Source organism: Setaria italica, chromosome II (genome assembly GCF_000263155.2).
Source record: "Setaria italica strain Yugu1 chromosome II, Setaria_italica_v2.0, whole genome shotgun sequence".
NCBI classification, from domain to species: domain Eukaryota; kingdom Viridiplantae; phylum Streptophyta; class Magnoliopsida; order Poales; family Poaceae; genus Setaria; species Setaria italica.
The window spans coordinates 8,950,149-8,972,595 of NC_028451.1; the positions used below are offsets into that span (position 1 = coordinate 8,950,149).

The following is a 22,447-nucleotide window of genomic DNA, read 5'->3' on the forward strand; positions in this document are numbered from 1 at the left end:
GGACCTCGATGGAGCTCCACGGGTGAATTTAAGAATGCGCTCCAAAACCGCAGTATTTCAGGTATCCGCCGTAAATCCGTGGGCAAAAATTAGGAACCAAAACCGAAATCCGCGGATATCCGTCCCGAACCCGAGCTGCTGCCATCCTTAAGCAGGGCGCTAGCGCCAGAAAGATGGTGCGAGCAGCAGCGGTCCTAACGGGAACACTGCTTCGTGGGAGGAGGGAAAAGGGCATGAGGAGGGATAAGTCAGTCATGGTTCAACTCATTTAATGTTCTTTAGTCACTATATAATCAGTCATCGTTCGCTCTTTATTCACTACAATCAAATAGAGGAACCAAACAGGTTTTCTCCCCGTCCTCTTTCTCGACCTTCTGAACCATCTCTGAAATTTTCCGACACGGCGCGCCGCCCCTCGCCGCGCCATGGCCCCGCCGCCGTCTCTCCTCGCGAAGACTTCCCTCCTCCTCCTCTTCCTCCTCATACTCGTCCTGTATTCCTGGCTCTCGCCGGGCGCCGCGGCGGCGGCGGCGGCGGCGTCATCGGCCCTCGGTGGCGACCTCCTCGGCACGGCACGCGCGCCGGGTTTCGCGGCGTGGCTGCGCGGCGTGCGGCGGCGCATCCACGAGCGCCCCGAGCTGGCCTTCCAGGAGCACCGCACCAGCGAGCTCATCCGCGCCGAGCTCGACGCGATCGGCGTGCCGTACGCGTGGCCCGTCGCGCAGACCGGCGTCGTGGCGACCATCGCCGGCGGCGGCGGCGGCGGCGATGGGCCCGTCGTCGCGCTCCGGGCGGACATGGACGCGCTCCCCTTGCAGGTCCGTGATTTTCTCGATTGGGAGTTTGTTTTGGTTGTTGGATGGAGCACGCGGTTCGTACTATTGGATTCCAACTGGTTTCTTGGCACAAAGATAAAGTTCTGCTTATCCTTTCATCTGTTTTAGTCTTTTCAAGTGTGCTTAGGTTCGGCTTGTAAATTTTTTTACAAATAACTTGATCGATTACCAGAATTTTCACTGTTTCCAATCGAGTAGGTGACTGCCTCTGTTTGGATGAAAATCCATCAAAACTGCAACAATCAATTCGATTGGACAACTGACAAGTACACGTTGCTAATACATGTTTTAGTTTCAGTATCTCGGATCCTTTTTGCTGTCTCATGACTTTCAGATGCCTTGCGTTTATCAAATATCAAATCCACTAATTAATGACTTCAGTGATTTATCCCATTAGGTACACCAACCTAGCAGCATACTTGCCATTAGGAGTTCATTATCATCTTATCCAATCCAGCCATCTCAATTATGTTGGGGACACCCGGCACCCTCTGCTTTTGATTCCACACATTATCGAATCATAGAAATAAAAATATTGGCACGTTTCTTAACCTAATCTTGCAGAGCCAGACCTTAGGCATAAGATGGGGAGAGTACATTTGCTACTGTTTTGTTTGTGAAATGAATCCGTTTACATGTTTAGTTTGGGAGCAACATGGACGCAGTGCTTCTTTTGACGCATCAGGCAGCAATTCAATTCAAATGCTCTTGCTAGCTTAGGGAGTGTTTGGATCCCCAGACTAAATTTTAGCCCCTGTCACATCGAATGTTTGGACACTAATTAGAAGTATTAAACATAGGCTAATTACAAAACTAATTTCACAACCCCTAGGCTAAATCGCGAGACGAATCTATTAAGCCTAATTAGTCCATGATTTGACAATATGGTGCTACAGTAAACATTCGCTAATGATGGATTAATTAGACTTAATAGATTCGTCTCACGATTTAGCCTAGGAGTTTTGCAATTAGTTTTGTAATTAGCTCATGTTTAGTCCTCCTAATTAGTATCCAAATATCCGATGTGACACGGACTAAACTTTAGCTCCAGGATCCAAACACCCCCAGCAACTCTACTGCTTTTGCATGGCCAGTGTTTTGTCCCCTCCTTTTTTGAATAAATAGCACATGTCCTTCATTTTTGGTTGGGAAAACTGTCTCTTTGCTAATTGCTATGTGATTCATTTGTCAGGAATTGGTAGACTGGGAGCACAAGAGCAAGGAAAGTGGAAAGATGCATGCTTGTGGGCATGATGCTCACACAACGATGCTTCTTGGAGCAGCTAAATTACTTCACTCTCGGAAGGATGATCTGAAGGTATGTATTGTGTCACCAGAATTTGTGAGCTTGGGTTTCTAAGTCTTCCATGGCCAAAAACTTGATTCTTTGTTTTGTTTTATAGGGTACTGTGAAGCTCGTCTTCCAGCCAGCAGAAGAAGGTTACGCGGGGGCTTTTCATGTTCTAAGAGAAGGTGTCCTGGATGATGTGTCGGCCATTTTTGGCTTGCATGTTGATCCAAGCCTTCCTGTAGGTGCCGTCGCTTCCAGACCAGGGCCATTTCTAGCAGCGTCAGGCAGATTTTTAGTGACGGTCACTGGAAAAGGCGGGCACGCTGCAGGGCCACAAGATGCTGTGGACCCCATCGTTGCAGCATCCTCTGCCATCGTCAACCTTCAGCTGCTTGTTGCCCGGGAAATTGACCCCCTTCAGGCTGCAGTATGTGACCAGCTTACCATGTTTGCATGCATCTGTCTTTGCAGGCCATCTTATGTCTTAATTTGTTCAGCACATATTCAAATGTTATTCTGATAATGGCATGATCTCCTCTCTGTTGTTTACTGCCAGGTGGTCTCAGTTACGTTCATGAAAGGAGGTCACGCTCACAATGTCATTCCGGAGTTAGTATCCTTCGGTGGTACATTAAGGAGCTTGACGACAGAAGGCTTTTCGTATCTTAAGAAGAGGATCAAAGAGGTAAATAACAAAACAAGTTTATATCTCCATTTTACCTGAAATCAGGAGCATCAATCTGTAGTTGACCAATGAAAATGTCTCTGCTGCACTTACAACTGCAAATGATAACATTATACTTGTTTGGAAGATCATAGAAGCGCATGCAATCGTCCACCGCTGCACCGCCAGTGTCGACTTCATGGAGGAGCAGCTCCGTCCATATCCAGCCACTGTAAACGACGAAGGGATGTACCACCATGCCAAAGAAGTGGCAGAGACCATGCTCGGGCAGGACAATGTGAGGAGAGGCACCCCGCTAATGGCCGCCGAGGATTTCTCCTTCTATGCGCAGAAATTTGCAGGGGCGTTCTTCATGATCGGAGTCCGCAACAAGACTATAGAGGCAGTGCATCCCCTGCATTCCCCTTACTTTGTGATCGATGAGGATGTGCTGCCGGTAGGAGCTGCCTTCCACGCTTCAGTGGCGATCGAGTACCTGAATAAACATGCAGCAATGGCAAACGGAACTGGACATAGACATCTGTTGATTGCTTTATAGATACCGAAGCTCATCTAATAGAAATAATCAGTGAACATTGGGAAAAATTTCATTTCCTCGCCTTGCATTCTTTTCATACTTCAATTCACTCTGGGTTTCTGCACGGTTTCTGGAGAGGGAATTAAAGGAACGGCCAAAGATTGGAAGTTCCCATGGTGATAGTGCTGTTTAGGATATGGTTTAACGAGATGCCTGGTAAGTGTACATCGTATTCATTTCTGGTGGAGGCACGAGGTGATATTTCCGGTCGACCGATACAACAGTCTTCAAACACAACATTAGTACACCCTGCTGCATATACATCAGTGCAGCTTCTCTCTAACAGTTGTGCAAAACAATCTCCCTTTTCAGAAGAATACAGTGAAAATCACCCTCACCCATTTAAAATTAATTTGGAACCCAGGGAGTTCAGTGAAGCACTCATGGCTGCTGATGACAAAACTAAATTAGGAGCTAAATTCTGATGCATAAGATGCGTTCTATTTGATGATGCAACACAAGCTTCTGAGCCGCAGTTATACTGATGTTGCATGAGATGTGAAATTTCTTCTATTTAACGTTCGGATGATGCAAATAAAATTAGTATTTTTTTTAAAAAAAAAACTTTTCTGCTCCCTTCTACTCCGAAATACTTGACGTTCTGGAACCCTACCCAGCAGCCCAATAGGCCCATCAATCCAGTCAATCCCCAACCTCTCTCTCGGCCGACAGTTAGCACGCACATATCCCAGTCGCGCCGCCGCGTTTCGTGGTTATAGCTGCCCGCCTGCCCCCCCGGAGCCTCTGCCTCGCACCGCGCCGTGCGTCTTTGCTGCCTGCGCCGCGGCCGCACGACCGCCCGTGCGCGGCGCCGCCGAGCTGCCCGCACCCCACGGTGCACGCCACGAGAGTCAGGGGATGTTTGATACAAGATGCTAAAGTTTAGGAGGGTCACCTCGGATGTTCCGACACTAATTAGGGCAAGTACATTGATGTCGTCTAATAGGCGGTCTCATGCATTGACATGTAATCTTGACACGATTTAACAACCAACCTGTATAATGGGTTGTCCTATAAGTTGTCCGGTAGTGATATATAATTCCTTAATTTGTGCATAAGAAAAATAAAATATTATGAGTTGCATGGCAACAATAACTCGTACAATGGTTGTTAAGTTGTCTCGTAGTCCTACAATTTAGCTCATGAGGTGGTTGTTTCGCGAAGCAACGACCTCTTTCTCTCTCCTCGCTCTCTCTTCTCCACATCATCAAAAATCCTACATGGCACTGCATGAGACGACCTATGAGACTGCTGACGTGTAGCAATGTACTTGCCCTTAGGAGGATTAAATCTGAGCTAATTATAAAACTAACTGCAGAATCCCTATACTAATTCGCGAGACAAATCTATTAAGTCTAATTAATCCATCATTAGCAAATGGTTACTGTAGCACCACAATGTCAAATCATGGACTAATTAGGCTTAATAGATTCGTCTCGCGAATTAGACTTCATCTATGTAATTAGTTTTTTAATTAGACTATATTTAATACTTCTAATTAGTATCAAATATTCCGATGTGACAGGTAAACGGGAGTGTTATCCATACATCCCCTCAGGCGAAGCTCCCTGGCGTCCCATTCTGGACGACGCCAAGTCGCCGACTAGGCGACGCCTTGGCAACTATGGTCGTGATCGTCTGATCGACATGACCCACCGGCCACGGCACTCCCCATGCGCTGTTGCCAGTGCCCGCCGACGGTCGACAAACGAGGTGGTATTACCATCAGCTCCAGAACAATGGCATGATGGCCCTGTTTGTATACGCTTTTCTGGAACTCGCTTATCTGGCAAGCAAGCTTATCTGATAAGCCTGCTGCCTGGAGAATCTGCTGTCTGAATAAGCAGGGTGTTTGGCAATCCTAATTATTTTGTGTCGATTGTCTGTCCTGGTTGGTAAATTGACCTGAATGCCCCTCAACACTTCACCGTTTCCTGTTTGCTCCGCGGCCTCTGCCCCTTTTGTCCCCAGTCCCCATGGCCACCAGGGTGGAGACGTCGCGTGCACAGCAGCAGAGCAGCTGGCAACCGGTGGCGAGAATGACGCTGGGACCGGGGAGCGCATGTGCAGTGCAGGCGGCAGGGGCGGCCGGCGGCGGGGGCGGAGCCCAGGCGGCAGGGCGGCCGGCGGCGGAGGGCAAGCCCAGGGGCGCCTTGTCGGTTGCAGGAAGGCGGGCGGCGGACTGGAGCCGGCAGTGGTCGTGGGAGTCGCGGGAGGCGGCGCCGGAGGAAGGAAGGCGGGCAGGGACGGCCGGCGGCGGGCGCAAGCCCAGGGGTGGTGCCGGTCGGAGGGTGGCGGGCGGCGGGCGCACCCGGCGGCGGGCGCGAGGAGCGGACGGCAGGAGTCGGTGGGGGTATCGGGGGTAAAAATCGCGATGCTTACCCGAGAAGCACCCCCGAGCTCGCTTACTGGATAAGCGGTGCCCCAGTTGTTTTTTGGATTGTGAACTAAGCGGCTTAGGGGGTAAGCGAAAAATAAGCTAGGCGTTTGGGTGGGCTTATCGCTTATTTCCACAGATAAGCGGGAAATAAGCGGATACAAACAGGATCTATTATTAGGTGAGCATCGATCTCTTCTCTCTTTTTCTTAAGAAATGCGTGTATAGAAGGGAAAGCATGCCACCCTGGGATGGTCATCAGTATCCTCAGTTTTGCAGTAATTGATTGATTAAAGTGAGCACAAGTATGTGAGAAAAGCATCTCTTTAATGATTCTTTGCCCTTCATGCAAGAACCGCATAAGATTCGGCTAAGACTACATGCCTTCTCTTCAGCTCCTACAGGAAAGGATCGGATATCAGAGCAAGAGCTACAAACATAACAAGCAAGCATAATGTGCATCAGAGAGGCATAACAAGCAAGCAAAAGGAAGCAACGTATTACCCCATCAACGGCGCCATCGGGGCTTGCTTCATTAAGATCAGCAGTGGTAAACTGATGCAAGCATCCAACCATCCAAGACCTATAATCCTCCACTTGTGGCCCGAAGGTCCTGGGTTCAAACCAGCCTCTTTGCAAAATTTTAGAAGAATTTTGCAAGAGTAAGGTTGATTAGGAATTCCTTCCTCAGACCCCACCTTGTGTGGAAGCTTTCACACTAGGTACGCCTCTTTTTTTATATTGAATTCTATTTTCTGCTTGCGAATTACTCTTCTCAAAACTTGCCATTTTTCTTAGTAGCTGGTATATAACATATAATTTGATTGAGATTTTAATAACCTTAGTATTTCCAGGTACCATTATATTAAGCCATCCATAATGCTGGATTCAATGGTTGAAAATACATTGTATCTAGATTCAATGATTGAAAATACATAGTAGTATTTGGTATCGTATCACAACTGAAATTAGGAGGTAGTAAGCCTACTGCAGGTCAGCAGGTGCTTTTACGGTGTGCTATACTATATTTGACACTACAGTATGGGTAGTATATTTGGATCTCTGCTGCATGTAGTACCAATCTGAGCACCATTGCCTACGAAAATCAGGGAGTTGTGAGGATGAAGAGACAAGAGAGTGTAGATTGCCAGAGTTAGAATAAATGTTTTCTCTTGAAGTTTGGCTGATGGACCCATGGGCGTGGTTTCGTTTAAAAAAAAGAAACCGTGAATGGGATTATATCCTACGATGGCACAATGGAATATAGCAATATGATCAGTGGCAGGCAAAATGGAAATGCAAAAAATCTCATTGGCAGTTTTACAAATGACCTTTTTTAAATAGGTCCATAAATATGTATTATTTAAGGCTGTTTTAATTTCTGAAGTCCAATTCCCTGGAAATGATATGAACTGGGATGGGATTTAGTTGGGTGTTTCCAAACAAAACGTGAAGAAAACAGAGCATGAGAAAACATGTCCTTTTCATCTAGTGTATTGCCCTTAGTCTTTGGTGCTAGTATATTTTTATCTCCTATCTTTGGCTTGCCATGTACTCGTGACCAACTGTATGTTACTGTACACATAGGCAAGAAAGATAAAGATGATGGCTGGATAATATTGTAGTGGCACTAAAGATGTGTGGTATTAATGGTTATTGGCTAAAATAATTGCCTCCTTATTACTTCAATCTTTAAGGAAAAAGGAAGTAAACACGAATAAAATTTGATCTGTCAAATAATACTGAAGCTGAGGGTAATTTGTTTGACAAAAAAATTATGTTTTCATGTATTATGATTTGTGAAAATCAGTTTCACATGACAAATCAATTATATACACGTGGGTACCATCTATTTAATTAAAGCACCATATGACTGAAGGGAAATTGACTTCAGTAGTTGTAAATTCACGTGTTCACACAGGCTGTGGTACCTTTATAACTAATCGTAACTTTAATAATTAAGCCTCGAATGTGTATAAATAGCCTACACAAAAATTCATTAACTATCTATTGAATTAATAGTTATAAATTTAGAATAAATCTCTATACTCTTTTCAATTAATAATTCCTAAATTAAAAATTATATGTAGAACTTTTGTACTCACAATTTTTATTGTTATAATGGATGTTCAATTTAATTGTTTTTCTCCATTTCTCTTTAGTTTCTACTATTTATTCTTCGCATCTACAAATATCATCATTTTAGTATCACTTTTAATTTCTTTGACCACACAATACTTACATACACTGCAATGAACAGTGGTAAAGGGCCCTAGGGAATCAAGTACGCAATGCAGAGCATCAAGAAACTCTGGAACGAGTGGGAAATTCAGTTCTTGGTGCTCCTCAGTTTCACATTACAAACTTTCCTCTTCTTTTCCGGCAGTCTTCGGCGGCGTAGCAAAAACATGTTACTTAATTTCATAATTTGGACAGCTTATCTGGGTGCAGACTTGGTAGCAGTTTATGCCCTTGGCTTTCTCTCAAGACATGAGGATACAACCACGGGTAGTGGCACCTTAAGAGGGGTTCACCAACTAGCTTTCTTTTGGGCACCTTTCCTTCTCATACATCTTGGTGGACAAGACACTATCACTGCTTTTGCCATTGAAGACAACAATTTATGGTTGAGGCATTTGCTGAATTTGATTGTTCAAGTTACCCTTGCCATCTATGTATTTTGGAAGTCCATTGATCAATACAGTTATCAACTTACAGCTCCAGGTATTTTTGTTTCTATTACTGGAATTATCAAGTATGGGGAAAGGACAATGGCCTTAATGTATGGGAACCTAACAAACATGAGTGGCATTCTTCAGAAAATGAAAAACACGAGTGATTCCAATACCACTGAGAATGTGGACGAGGTTCGAAGACTGGAGCAGGCTGATGATGTTGGCTATCTTGGTATTGTTTCTTTTGCTTTGATATCAGCCCCAGGTGTCCGAGAACTCTTTGCCGGACACACCTTGCACCAAATGGAAGTTGACCAAAGGGATGTACTGACATCTACAATTCATGAGGCCCACATGCCCAAGTTACTTGAGGTTGAACTTGACCTAATGTACGACGATATCTACACCAAGGCTCTGGTGATTCGTACAAAAAGCGGCATAATACTTCGATGTTTATCTCAAATTTCTATGGTAGTCGCTTTTGTGCTCTTCCTTGTAAGCAACCATCATGGGTACAGCAGGGCAGATGTTGCAATCACATATGTGTTATTTGCCGGAGCCTTTGTTCTGGAAGCTTGTGCAGCATTTATGTTACTGATGTCGCCATGGACTTGGTCATGGTTGAAGACCCGAAGGTTCTGTGGGCTCGCTCATTTATGCACAGCCCTCCTCTCCAGCAGTATTGCGCGGTCAGAGGGGAGGCCTCTGTGGTCAAATTCCATGGGGCAGTACAACTTTCTGAGCTATGTCGGTTGTGAGAAGTCGAGGCTGTCCAAGCTAGTGAAGAGGGTGGCGAGGATGACCGCAAGCCTAGTTGGCGCCAATGAAGGAAAGCTATTGTTGTGGCTGAGCAAGCTTTTGGACACTGAACATGTCGAGGTGGACAAGACGACAATGGAGTCTGTCATACAAACTGTCTATAAATCACATGGTGAAAGCACGATCAGTCTAGGGGATGCTCAACACTGGCCTAACATTGGCCCCTTCCTGAAAGGACTGCTGCCCGACTTTGGCGCCAGTCTAGGTTATGGCATTGTGTGCTTTCATCTATTTACAGAGGTACACCTACGTAACTACCAACTTACGAATAATGTTAGTCACTTGATAACCGCATGCCGCAATCTGTCCAACTACATGCTTTACCTTCTGGTGGCACGACCTGAAATGCTACCTGTCAGTGGCACCACCCGACCTACCCTAAAATTATTTCTAGACGACATCGCCAGAGAAAATTGGGACAGACAGAGCCTTGGAGTTGGAGACCAACTAGTACTGCACAGAGCCAGATTTCTTGTTCTGAAGAAGTTGGGTTTATCCTCTGAACCTGAGGCATGCAGAGAAACGTTGGAGGAGATATTGAGTGTTTGGACGAGGCTGCTTGTTTACTCTGCCGGCAAGTCGCGAGCGGCAGTGCATGCGTCGGGGCTGAGCACAGGAGGGGAGCTCATCACCTTTGCTTGGTTACTCATGGCGCACCACAAGCTTGGCGATGTTGGACAACGGAATGCCTTCCTCTTACCCGGAGCCGATTGACATATAGAATTGTTGTAGTATATACTTAGTGTACGAAGTACTCCCTCCGTTCCAAATTGTAGGTTGTTTTAGCTTTTCTAGATTTATAAATATTATTATGTATTTAGATATACACTATATCTAAGTGCATAGAACTAGAAAAGCTAAAACGACCTATAATTTGAAACGGATGAAGTACTTTCTAATCTCTTGATTGATTTAGCTTGCAGTATAAGTTGCGGTAATGTATTATGTATGTTCAGAATAAGTACAACATATTTCAACAATATATTTAATATCTTGATTGATTCACCTTGCAGTATAAGTTTACATGTGTAATGATGTAACCCACAAGGGACCACGCTGTTTGCACCCAATAGATGCCGTGCGTAGATGATCTGTAGCGAGATCATATATAAACATATCTTGCTCCCGCAATCTTCATGCGTGAGCATGAAAAAAGCTGCCGCGAATTTTAATTCACTCGCAGAGAAAGATTAGGAAACCTCAGACATCTTTCTTTTTCCGACCGGAACTAATCATTCGGGACTAAAAGTCCCAACCTCTAGTCTATTTAGTCTACCGGGACTAAAAAATTTTGCGCTAACATGCGCACGTTCCAAGTGACAAGTCACGTGAAATAATGAAACGAGCATTAGTCTCGATTGGGAAACCTTGTAGATCTCGCTTTTCCTAACTGGGACTAATCATTTGGGACTAAAAGTCTCGACCTTAGTCCACCGGGACTAAAGAGTTTTGCGCTAACACGCGCACGTCCCAAGTGAAAAGTCACGCGAAATATGTGCGTGTGCGGTGCATGGGATTCAAACCCACGACCTCAAACTTCGTGCGTAGCTTCCTTACCATCTCACCTACACAGCATATCTGACTGAGTAGGGGATGTAATCCTTTTGTAGTAACCTGTGAGGTCCTAGTTGGTAATACCAACCGAGATTAAAGATGACGTGCTAAAGATGTCTCCACGGACTACGAAATTTGGACCTGGAACTAAAACCTCTTTGGTTCCAAGTCCAAAAATAACCAAGATTTTTTGTTGACGATGGAGATTTTTTTTTTCTTACAACAATAAAAATAGACTCGAATCATGCATAGCATATGGCTGTAAAAGATGCCATATATCGATATGGTTGCTTATTCTAACCAGCACCGACAATAGACAGCAGCTTTTTATTTCAAAAGAACTTGATAGGGACGCAGACTTACCCGTACACACTCACCTTTACGAGTGCAATCAACATATATTCTATCATATAAATTCCTACGAGAGATTGATCCGGTAGATCTTAAGATTAATTAATAAAGTTACAACATACACCTTGTTGCTAACTGGCTGCCTACCATTGAAATAATAATTAGCAATGGATACGAGCACCTAGGCTGAAATCTAAGCTCGTGACAATAAACATAGTTAATTTCGTGCATGGCATGCAAATACGAGGGGCTTTCAACTGCATAGGACGATCTTCCTTCTGCATGCGTGCACGAGCATTCAACGAGCTTGTTAACAAGGATAACATAGTCTTTCAGTCCCAAGCAAGTTGGATAGATTAGAGTTGAAACTCAACAACAATCACAAATTAGAGTTCAACCACATGAATAGTTATTTTCCAACCACTCCTATCCAGAGTTAAATCTTTGGGTATATTCCATCATTTCAAATCTCCTTTTATTGCCTCTTCCCATATCAATTTTGGTCTTCCTTTGCCTCTCTTCACATCAGTGTCACGCCTTAGGGTTCCACTACACACCGGTGCCTCCGAATGCCTCCGTTGGACATGCTCAAACCATCTCAGCCAGTGTTGGATAAGTTTTTCTTCAATTGGTGCAACTCCAAACCTATCACATATATCCTCATTCTGGACTCGATCCCTTCTCGTATAATCACAAATCCAATGCAACATACGCATTTCCGCAACACTTATCTGTTGGACATGTTGTCTTTTTATAGGTCAACATTCTGCACCATACAACATTGCAGGTCTAATCGCCGTCCTATAAAATTTGCCTTTTAGCTTCAATGGTACCCTCTTGTTGTCATATAAAATTCCTAATGCTTGGCGCCACTTCATCCATCCTGCTTTGATTCTATGGCGAATATCCTCATCAACATCCCCTGATGCTTGTACATTGATCCCAAATATCGAAAAGTATCTTTCCTGGGCACTACTTGGCCTTCCAAGCTGACATCTCCCTCCTCATGTGTGTAGTGCCAGTCACATCTCATATATTTAGTTTTAGTTCTCCTGAGTCTAAAACTTTTTGACTCTAGGGTCCCCCGCCACAACTCCAATTTTCTATTTACTCCTGCTTGACTTTCATCAACTAGCACTACATCATTCGCGAAGAGCATACACCAAGAGATATCCTCTTGTGTGTCCCTTGTGACCTCATCCATCACCAAGGCAAATAGATAAGGGCTCAAAAAGCTGACCCTTGATGCAGTCCTATTTTAGTCAGAAAGTCATCTGTGTCGCCATCATTTGTTCAAACTCTAGTTACAACATTTTTGTACATGTCCTTAATAAGTCCAACGTACTTCGTTGGGACTTTATGCTTGTCCAAAGCCCACCACATAACATTTCTTGGTATTTTGTCATACGTCTTCTCCAAGTCCATGAAAACCATGCATATGTCCTTCTTCTTCTCCCTATACCACTCTATAACTGTCTTATTAAGAAAATAGCTTCTATGGTTGACCTTCCAGGTATAGAGACCCATGTTATCTTCTCAAACGATGCTCGAAGACTCTCCCATAGCTTCATAGTATGGCTCATCAACTTAATTCAAATTTTTTTAGGTTTCATCTCCATTAGAATGGCTAGATTTAACGTTGGCTCGCCAAGCCTATCACAATCCTCCTCCTTTACCAGGGTTTAGGACGTGCTACGTTGAGAAAAGAGCTGCCGTGAATTCTAATTTTATATACAGTCACGACAATATGAATCCATCCTAATCATGCGTAAAAGACCCCATATATCCCTGCCTATTCTATCAAGCCTGACAATAGACATAAGTTTGTTTTTCTGAAAAAACATCATGGTACAGACACAAACTTTTCATGCAACACAAATGGTCCTATGTCTTTGAACGCCTCTAAAAGATTGAGCTGATAAATCCTTTATTGTTGACGGGAAGATCACCCTGGCCTACTATTAAAAGAATATATAATTAGCACTATATATACTAGCACCCATATAACTGATCTATACCCTTCCCTCGTCGGAAAAATCAAAATGCATATATAAACTATTTCTACTTTGCAATCCGAATGATGGAAATATTGCTCTAGAAAGTTCCACACCCGTGGAAACCAGCAAGTTCGGCAGGCTGGTTTTGACTTTTAGAAACCTAGGAGTTGTATTTTTATACAGAATTAATAAGAGCTTCAACTCCTATATATTGAGGAAAGATCTTTCTGCCCGATATACATGAAGGACCACAGCCGAACAAACAACTATGTATTTATCCTTTTACTCCTAAAACCTAATCTTCTCTTCCAACTCCATGTTATTGGCCGTAGAGGGAGTCCTAAGCTTGCTAGTCGACCTAAAGGCTAGGGTCTATACCGGCTACATTCGTATTTGCTTGTTTGCTCGTAAACTATTTGTTGCTCATTTTATATAAGTACGTTAGTTAATTTTTGATGGCTTGCTCTAAAAATCTAATCGTCCTCCAACACGTAAGCATGGTAGTTATCCTCTTCGAGTGACCTCTTCGAGTGACCGATTCTAGCGAACACAAAGGAAACCGGTGTGACCCTGTTTAGAAACTGGCCTAGCTGCCTTTTGCATGCTAACAATGTTTTAGTGCTTTGGTGTGCGACCAGCTCTTAGTGATGTTCGGATGCTTAATTTTAGAATATTTTTTCCCTTAACCATATCTCTATATGTTCACCCATAATTTGTATGTGAAACTATTGCAATTAAATTAGTTAAACCATGCCACAAATTGATTTATTGCTTTGGTGTGCGACCAGCTACGAGTGATGTTCTGGTGCTTAATTGTAGAATATTCTTTCCCGTATTGACCTTTTTTTTGCGAATAGACCATATTTTTATATGCTAACACATAATTTGTTTGTGAAACCGTACCAGTTCAAATTCTACGTCGAGAAGAATGTTCTAGTCTAAAATTTGTTTGTGAAACCATGCCACAAATTGAATTATCAAACCATTTTAACTATTTCAATCCAGTTAGTCCTTGTGACGCACCGGATACACTGCACTATCACAATTTCACTAGAAGTCACGAGTAAAATAAGATTATCAGATTATAGATACAACATTTATTAGGACATGAGAGCTACGCTAGTAAAGTGAGGTTTTTGTCCAACTCATATATAGCAGTGATCTAGGGGCACACCACACATGGTCAAGGTATCTAGGTACGTTCAGAACAAAACTTTTCTGCACCACGAATACAGAGGATGACATTCCACAGCGCAGATAGATTTCATAAGCATTTACAGATATATAGAAAAGTAAATTAATACAAACTTCGCCAACCGATGATCATCGCCAATGAATTTACAGCATAACTTGAGTTACTGGGTTGACAACAGATAACACAAAAGTCCAAGCACAAACCAGCTTGTTGGAGAGGTCTGTCCAATGAAATCCATTACTGTCTGTTCACGATCTCCCGGTAGACTAAATCGATAAATTCTTCGCTCTAGCAGAAACAATAAACAACTTCGTATCTTAGATGCAGGAATTAGTGTCAGTACAAGCAAACCAAGTTAAAGAGACAAGATGAATGCTCTACTTGATGTGCAATTATGCAAAGTCTATGGCGCAATGAGGTTCCAAGCACTAGCTTATCACCCATGTATAGTTATTGAAACTGAACCAGACTGACAGTTGTACTGGAAAACCAGCAAACCCAAGACTAGTGGCTCGGTTCCTGTCACAGACCATTCATGCAACCAACCTGCTAAAAACGAATAAACGGTCCAGTTTTAAATCATTTAATGAAACCGTTCAACCAGGCAGCTTCCTTTCAACATGGGTTTGGGTGCCCATGTACCCTACTGTCGGTGGGAGGATGCTGACAGTACCTCCCTGCTGCCGCACTCCCTTACGTCTCAGGGCTCTTTATCCCTAAGATCTCTTTTGTTTATCTTCTCTTCCCCCAAAAGAAACAATGCAACCGACCCACCAAATCAACAAATATGCGTAGTTAGCATGGTTTGTAGCTTGGCCCAGACACTTTTATAGCAAACTGGATTTCCAGTTTGGCAGGTCAAAGCCTTCAAGCGTCACTTGAGCCACAGTGAGGGCCTACACAGTGGCCAAGCAGCAATTGCTGCTAGTCATTACGACCAGTATGCCCTGTCAGGGCCTCAGGGGGGTGGAATAGCAGCACTGGTACATGGTCTTGATTAGATTGGCCAGCGAAGTGTGAAATAGTGCATAAAAGATTTGCTTCCTTCCAGTATGTTCAATAATCTACCTTTCTGGATGATGGAACTTTTACCCATTCTTTTGGCTTATTCATGCTCAAAGGCAAGAAAAAGCATAATACAAGTTGCACCGTGATTAACAAAACTTGGTGTAGAGCTGGTTATTTGTACTTACACCTGTGAATGAATTTATCTGGTAGCCTACTAATGAACGCACCAACTAGTCCTTAATCAGTGTGATAAGTACTGGCCAAATAATAATTTTTATTTAACCGCAGGTTCAACCAGTGAACCATCGAACAGAAGTAACTGCTTCAATTGCCAGTCCGGTCTTAGTAACTATTACACATATATGTCTATACCACAGAAAAGGCTACGTAACAAATTAGACTAGAAGAATGCATTCAAATTCAACAAGAAAATAAAATTAAACAGAACACCATACCTCCACAAGTCTCAGTAATGCATCTCTGACTTTGTCTCTGGACAATGCTGGGCTGTAGACTGGAGCTGATGCAAGAGATGGCGATGGATTTGGTGGTGGAAACGGTTGGAGCAATGGAGTCCCATATGGTGGAGAAGGTGAAGCTGTAGGTAATGGAAAAGGCTGGAGCAAGGGAGCACTTTGCGGCTGCTGAGAGGTACGAGGATGTTGAGGTGGAGCAGTTGGTACTGCAGAATTACTGTGCACCATTGTTGTCTGTAAAGATGTCAATGGTGAGAAATGTGATGGGTTTACAAGGCTTGCGGACCTCACTATAGGTCCAGTGCCACCATGAACATCAGCAGGTATGCCAGAAACTGATGAGGCCTGTGAAGGAAGCAAATGATGCAAGCCTGGCGATTGCGATGTAATGGTACTAGTAGGTGCGTGTGTAGACAAAGGAATAGCACCAAAAGATTGATTTGGCTGTCCTGCAACACCTACAGAGGAGGTGCTACCAGCGTTCGCAGCTGCCTGTTCCCAGAGATGCACATTAAACACAGAATAAAAGTAGACAAACTTAGGTGGAAAAGCCGCTACAAGTTAATGGAGATGAGGGGGACCAGTTTAATGAGAACAGTTTCCATACACTGAAGAATGCAGATAAGGGATCCTCTTGAACTTGGGTAGTAGATGATATGATATTTGATGTTTGCGGTTCCAGAGGACCTTCAACCAATGCGGGTGCTGCTTCCAGCTCTTCAAATTCACTGAAACAGGATATTCAACAGCAAATACCACCACAGTTTTTCAGGGGAAACAAAAGCTTTAGGTTATAAGATGCCATGGCTCGACACCACAGCAATACTGCTGAAAATATTAGGAGAATGTAACATCAAAGAGTACTAAGTGCAGTGTTAAATTAACAGGAAAAGGTAGGAACAAGTCATGTTAAAACAGCACCATTATAACTTGCATCCTCTCACATACTCCCTCCATTCTCTTTTGATAGGCCTATTTCACCTTGGCACAATGACCAAGGAGAATGACCTTGCTTATCATCTAATTAATCATGTTATTATGTACTCCTTGTTATCATATACGTGCACCTCAGCATCGATGTTATCATATACATGCACCAATCATTTTTCTAGATGAGTTATTCTGCATGGGAATCGAACAGTCATCCGTGTCAGACCCGAGATGGCAACTCAAATAGGACTATCAAAAGAGAATGGAGGGAGTAATATACTAATCGAAGTGTATAATTATTTCTCATGCGATGCTGTCCAAACAAGAAAATAAAATGCCATCCAGAAACATAACACTATGCATGTCTTGATTAACTTTCAGTTTTTCACTGTATCTATTTGATGAATTCAGCATTCCATTGTCGAGAATAAAAATAATAAGCACTTGTTTGCTAGTACAAGTTCTGGAGAGGTCCAACACCAAATCAAAGCAACCTATTCTGTGCCGTGTCCAACTGATTAGCACAATATCTCAAATACCTTTGAGCAGAGGGAATCTTCGGCTTTGGAGGCACCTTCGAGAATGCATTCAGTATCCTGCAAAATCGCAGGGTGACATACTGTTCAACAAAGGAATAGAAAAATTGCGAGAAAATTGAACAAGCCCCAGTTTCGCAAACTGTCTGATAGTTCCAGACACAAACTAAGATAAAGTGCCGAAATGATAAAGAAATAATGGTATGAAACTGCTGTAGATCATATATACATATGTGATCCTCAAATTGCTGAAAATTATCAATTCAAATGACCGACACCAGTTTGACACTTCAACTGAACCACCACATGATCACTTTAAGCTCACAAGAGTGTCTTGATAACCCAACCGACACATCAACATAGACGATATATCTGTTCCAAAACAACACTCACTTTTCACTAACACAATTTATGTTGTGGAGCTAAATTAGCAGCGATAATCCCAATAGGTAAAGTTTGTACTTTTTTTTTAGGACAGGCAAAGTTTGTATATTTGGGAACACAAGCATAACACAGGTTCAGGAGCCTACCAACTAAACATTAAAGTTTGTAGACCAGAGTGGTGCTTTTATACAAGGATGGGGACTCTAAAAGAATATCTGATTTCAACTTTTAAGATGGTCCTTTTTAGTAGGGAGTTAGCAGATCCTTTTGACCAAAATGTAGAACAGTCACTAATCATGCATGTCTTATATCAATGCACATTAACCATTAGCCAGTTAGAAAGTTCAGTTATTAACACTTTATTTTCACATCATCAATGAACTGATATTCTTGGGGAAGGCATGACTGGACTAATATCTTGTCTATATGAGAAAAATAGAAAACCTTAACATATTGATCAAGCTGCCTCTGCTTATCCCAAATCATGACAAGGAATAAGATGCATCATGGCCAGAAGTAAAGAGGACCCTAAAGGTAAAGGCAGCAGAAATAATTACAAATTCACAACAAGATACCTGCTAAAAAGATTTGCAACTTCATGACACTCCTGGGAGTTGTAAAACCAAATTCCAATAACTTCTTGTGCAGCATTGCGGTACATTATATAAGGAACTTGGAGTTGGTATTCAAAATCTCCCAAGAGATCTTCAACTAGATTGTCTGTTAACAAGAGGAAGCCAACGAAACATGAAGAAAATATTAATAGGGATGTAAGACAGAAAAAGGCTGTAACTTTTAACATAAATATATAAGCTTTTTTCATGATATCAATTGAGAAGAGTAATCCAAAACTGAGCTGATGATGACATCATTTTCCCCCAATACGATAACAACCGTAGTAGCATCTAGCATACTGTAGAATTCAGTCATCACTTTCAAGATGCCATATCATAAGTAACCTATCTTACTTTGCATGTAGGCTTTATTTCAACAATATAGTTGTGGACAGTATGGAACACGGAATACAAAAATGTTAACATCGTTTCAAAGACAAAAAGTCTTATGGTTTTATCAGGATGGCAGAAGGATTGAAAATGAGTGAAATGCAACAGAAACAATTTATCATAATTTGATAAATAAAACATCTTTATGCTCCTTTCTCAGCCAGAAAACAATTTTAAAGCAAACATTATCATACCACTTAACTACGTTTGAAGGATTGATGAAAGGGGGCAGGCGGAATTAGAAACATCAATAACAAATTATGCTAAGAAATATGTTTGGCTTTCCCTTGTGAAAATGAATCTTTATGAACTTCATAAGATGAAATTATCTAAAATCTCAACTATTTCCTAATAGAAGGAACAAAGAGCAGTAAGCAAAGATCACATAGTTCACATAAAAAAATAGTTCACAAATATGCTACTTGAAGGTTCAAACTGCCAGCTTGATACCAATCATGATGCATGTCACATGATTGGACTACTCTCATGCGCAAGTCTTACAAAGGCTAGACATAATTAATCTTGAGAACTTAGTTACCAGATTAAACCAGCCCAAGAAAATGACATCTAAAATACCTGTATTCCGGCGATTCATGACTATGAACTGGAATCTGGGTTGAGCATTCCTGCAATAAATATACACTATTTGTCAGAAACATACTAAGGTATCTAACACAAGCAGCAAACGCAAACTGTCAAACTTTTGTCACTCTAAGGCCACAACATTTTAACTGTCTTCAGAATAAGAGAGAACATCGAGAACTGGAAGGCTGGAACAAATAGAAACATGGACACATGTCAATAGATCAATACTGGGATATGCAAATGCTCACACTTGCAAGGAATGAATCCTCCCTGTCAGAGCTTTCGATTTTAGAAACACTTGAAGCAGCATGACGTGGTAATCATTAAATTACAACTTTGAACCCTGAAACGGGCAATTCCAGGGCATGTATCTCTCTCGAAAAGCGGCATAACTAACCGAATAAATACAATCTTTCAAACCACAACCGAATTGTCCATATCTTATTCTTATGCCCTGTTGTGCGTCTACTTTAACGGCTTGTGCCCTGCTGTTCATCTACTTTAACGGCATAAGCCCTGTTGTGCACCTAGAAAACAGGGAGGTGCAACGGACAGCACAACTGCAGAAATTTTGGCACTAATGTAACCAGTCTAGTTTCCTTACCTAAGACTACTAACCAATCCAATTTTATATCATGAGTTAGTCATATAAATTACTACAACGGAGCAACATTGATTATCCACAAACTGTAAAAGTTTCGATTTTTATGCAAGTTCATCCATGGCGCTAGGTCCTGAGAGAGATTACGCACCTCTTGACGACGAAGAGCGACCCCTCGACATCCTTCCGGCTCTGCATAGAAGTACGCAGCACAAGCACACAAATTAGGGGGGTGTCAACGAACCAAGCATCCAGAATCCCCAACCCACGAAACACGGAAGCTCAGGCCGAATCCGGCGGAGGGGGGAGGAAGGGAACGCACCCACTGGTTGACGTCGGTGTCGAAGTCGTAGAGCGTGACGTGCGCTGCGGTGATGAGGATGTCCTCGACGGAGGGGTCGAGGCGCTGGAGCACGGTGAGGTTGAGCGTCCGCGTGCCCTCGCCGTCCACCTGCAGGTTCGGCGTCACCTTCGCCCTCCCGCCGCCGTGGGCCATGTGCCGCGCCGCGCCGCAGCGGGTGAGAGGGGAGGGGGGGCGGGGGGGGACGAGGCGACGCTCCGGTGGCGGATTGCCTAGGGTTTGGGGATTGGATCGGAGGGATTGGGAGGGGAGGAGGGCGCAGTGGGGCGGCGAGTCGAGACGAAGAGGACGAAGAAAATAAAAAGGAGGCCTTTTTTGGAGTTTTTTTCCTTTTGCAGCGAGTTTTTGGTGGGTTTTTTTTTTCGGTTTTAGGAAACGGGGAGCCGAGATCCGGGACGGAATGTTGGTGGCGGTATCGGGTTCGGCCGCACGTGACGTGACGACGTGTCATGCTCACGTGCTGGAGATCAGATCCTTCCTGGAGAGGGATGGACGGCTGAGAACCCCCGGACGGTTCTGTTGCCGCCGGCCTGACCTGGATGTTCGTGGCACCCTTGGTGGTTGCACCAGTATATTGTGTGTGTGTTTTGGTTGACCGGATTCGTTTTCGTATAATTCAACCTTAACTGAAGAGTCTATGGTCATATATACAAATAACTAAATATTTTCACAAAGTTATTGTATCCATTAAGCATCACCATGAAGCTAACGAAATACCTTTTAATGACACTGTATTTGGGTTGTTAAAGTTATGATTTTGTGCTCCTATTTTACATCTTTTATGATCTAGTTTAGCTTTACGATAGAATCTACTTTTCTATAATTAGTATGCTCAAGATACTATAATTTCAAGTTTTCTGATGGGTTAGCTCTTTTCAATGATTTAGAATTTTGCTGGCAAAATGGATTTTCAAGATAGAAAGAGGGGATGACAGTATATGTTGTGACCTACTAAGGAAGAAATATAAGTGACAAAGGTTTCTTCAGCTGTCGGAAAAGAAATGGATCTCAATTCTGGAAAAGATTACAAGAGGTACAAGATAGCTGTTCTAGAGAGCTAGTCTATGTGATTGAAAATGGAAAGAAGACACAATTCTGGTTAGATGTGTGGCTGGGTAATTGTCCCTGAAAATCACTTTCTCTGAAATTTCGACATATGCCATCAGCAAAAGTGGACAGTGTTTGAAGCTCTTCAAAATGATGAAATCAACTTAACTTTCACAAGAAACTTCGGAGCTAGAGAGGGTAGGAAGAACTAACAGACCTAAGGAAAAATAGCACCCTATCTGATGCTCCAAGTAAAGTGGGCGCTGGAGAAGTCTGGGAATTTTTCAACAGCCTCCTCGTAAAACGAACTAACTTTCATAGGATTCAACAATAGATGGATGATGTGCATTTGGAGAGCGAAGCTCCCATTGAAAATCAAGATTTTCCTATGGCAAACCTGCAATGACAAAATTCAATCGGCTGAACAATTGAGGAAAAGAAATTGGCCAGGCGATATAGAGTGCAAATTGTGTGGACAGATTGAAACTACTGATCACATTTTATTCCGATGTGCAATCGCGCAATATGCTTGGTGTGTGTGTGCAGAGACATTTTAGAGTGACGTGCCATCCCAAGGAGTGCAAATGAACTGCAGGAGAGGACGAATGAGTGGTCTAACAATCAAACTACGAACATGATCTTTCTATTCGGTTGTGTGGCTAGGAGTCTCCGGCTCATTAGGAATGACTTTGTTTTCAACAATGTTGCAGTGTCTTTGCCTGATGTAAGTCCGTATCGTGTAATCTCATTTATGTAGAAATGGAAGATCCTGAGCAAGGAGAAGGAATGCTGGATCGACGCGGTGATTCAGCGGCTGAAACTCCGACTGTTATCATCAAGATCTGAAGGAGCCCAAGGCGCGTGAAGGGGAAAAAAGGAACGGGAAGCGCTATATTTTGCTTCACTAGTTGCTTAGGAGGTTTCTCATAGAGGGTGCTTAGAGCGAGGCATAAAGCTTCTGTGAAACAAATGTGCACATGTTTTATGCTTTCTGCCTGTCATGAACCTGAACGTTGTAAGCTGGTAACCCCAACAAAACTTTTTCCGCTTTCTATAAAACTGGGCCAGTGATGGTCTTCTATCTAAAAAAAGATACTATAATTTCTTATCTTATCTGGAGACCACTGATTCGATTTAGAACGTACCATCTTGAAAACC

General features: G+C 42.9%; 3 protein-coding genes across 3 annotated transcripts; 2 read left to right on the forward strand and 1 right to left on the reverse strand.

Annotated features, from left to right (window-relative positions):
• The first annotated feature begins 260 nt into the window (after positions 1–260).
• Positions 261–3,419, forward strand: LOC101773579 (IAA-amino acid hydrolase ILR1-like 7). The gene is made up of 5 exons (XM_004955859.4): positions 261–818; positions 2,029–2,154; positions 2,240–2,554; positions 2,684–2,812; positions 2,940–3,419. The coding sequence occupies exons 1-5, from the start codon at positions 426–428 to the stop codon at positions 3,348–3,350; spliced, it is 1,374 nt and encodes a 457-aa protein (XP_004955916.1). The 5' UTR covers positions 261–425; the 3' UTR covers positions 3,351–3,419.
• Positions 3,420–6,207: 2,788 nt separating this feature from the next.
• Positions 6,208–10,257, forward strand: LOC105913839. The gene is made up of 2 exons (XM_012843875.2): positions 6,208–6,488; positions 8,027–10,257. The coding sequence occupies exon 2, from the start codon at positions 8,058–8,060 to the stop codon at positions 9,972–9,974; it is 1,917 nt and encodes a 638-aa protein (XP_012699329.1). The 5' UTR covers positions 6,208–6,488; positions 8,027–8,057; the 3' UTR covers positions 9,975–10,257.
• Positions 10,258–14,226: 3,969 nt separating this feature from the next.
• On the reverse strand, positions 14,227–20,561 carry LOC101773168 (mRNA-decapping enzyme-like protein). The gene is made up of 8 exons (XM_004955858.4): positions 20,204–20,561; positions 20,033–20,073; positions 19,272–19,321; positions 18,267–18,411; positions 17,311–17,367; positions 16,449–16,569; positions 15,821–16,333; positions 14,227–14,645 (listed from the first exon to the last, which is right to left on the reverse strand). Exons 1-8 carry the CDS (start codon positions 20,375–20,377, stop codon positions 14,595–14,597), a joined length of 1,152 nt encoding a protein of 383 aa, XP_004955915.1. The 5' UTR covers positions 20,378–20,561; the 3' UTR covers positions 14,227–14,594.
• Between the last annotated feature and the right edge of the window lie 1,886 nt (positions 20,562–22,447).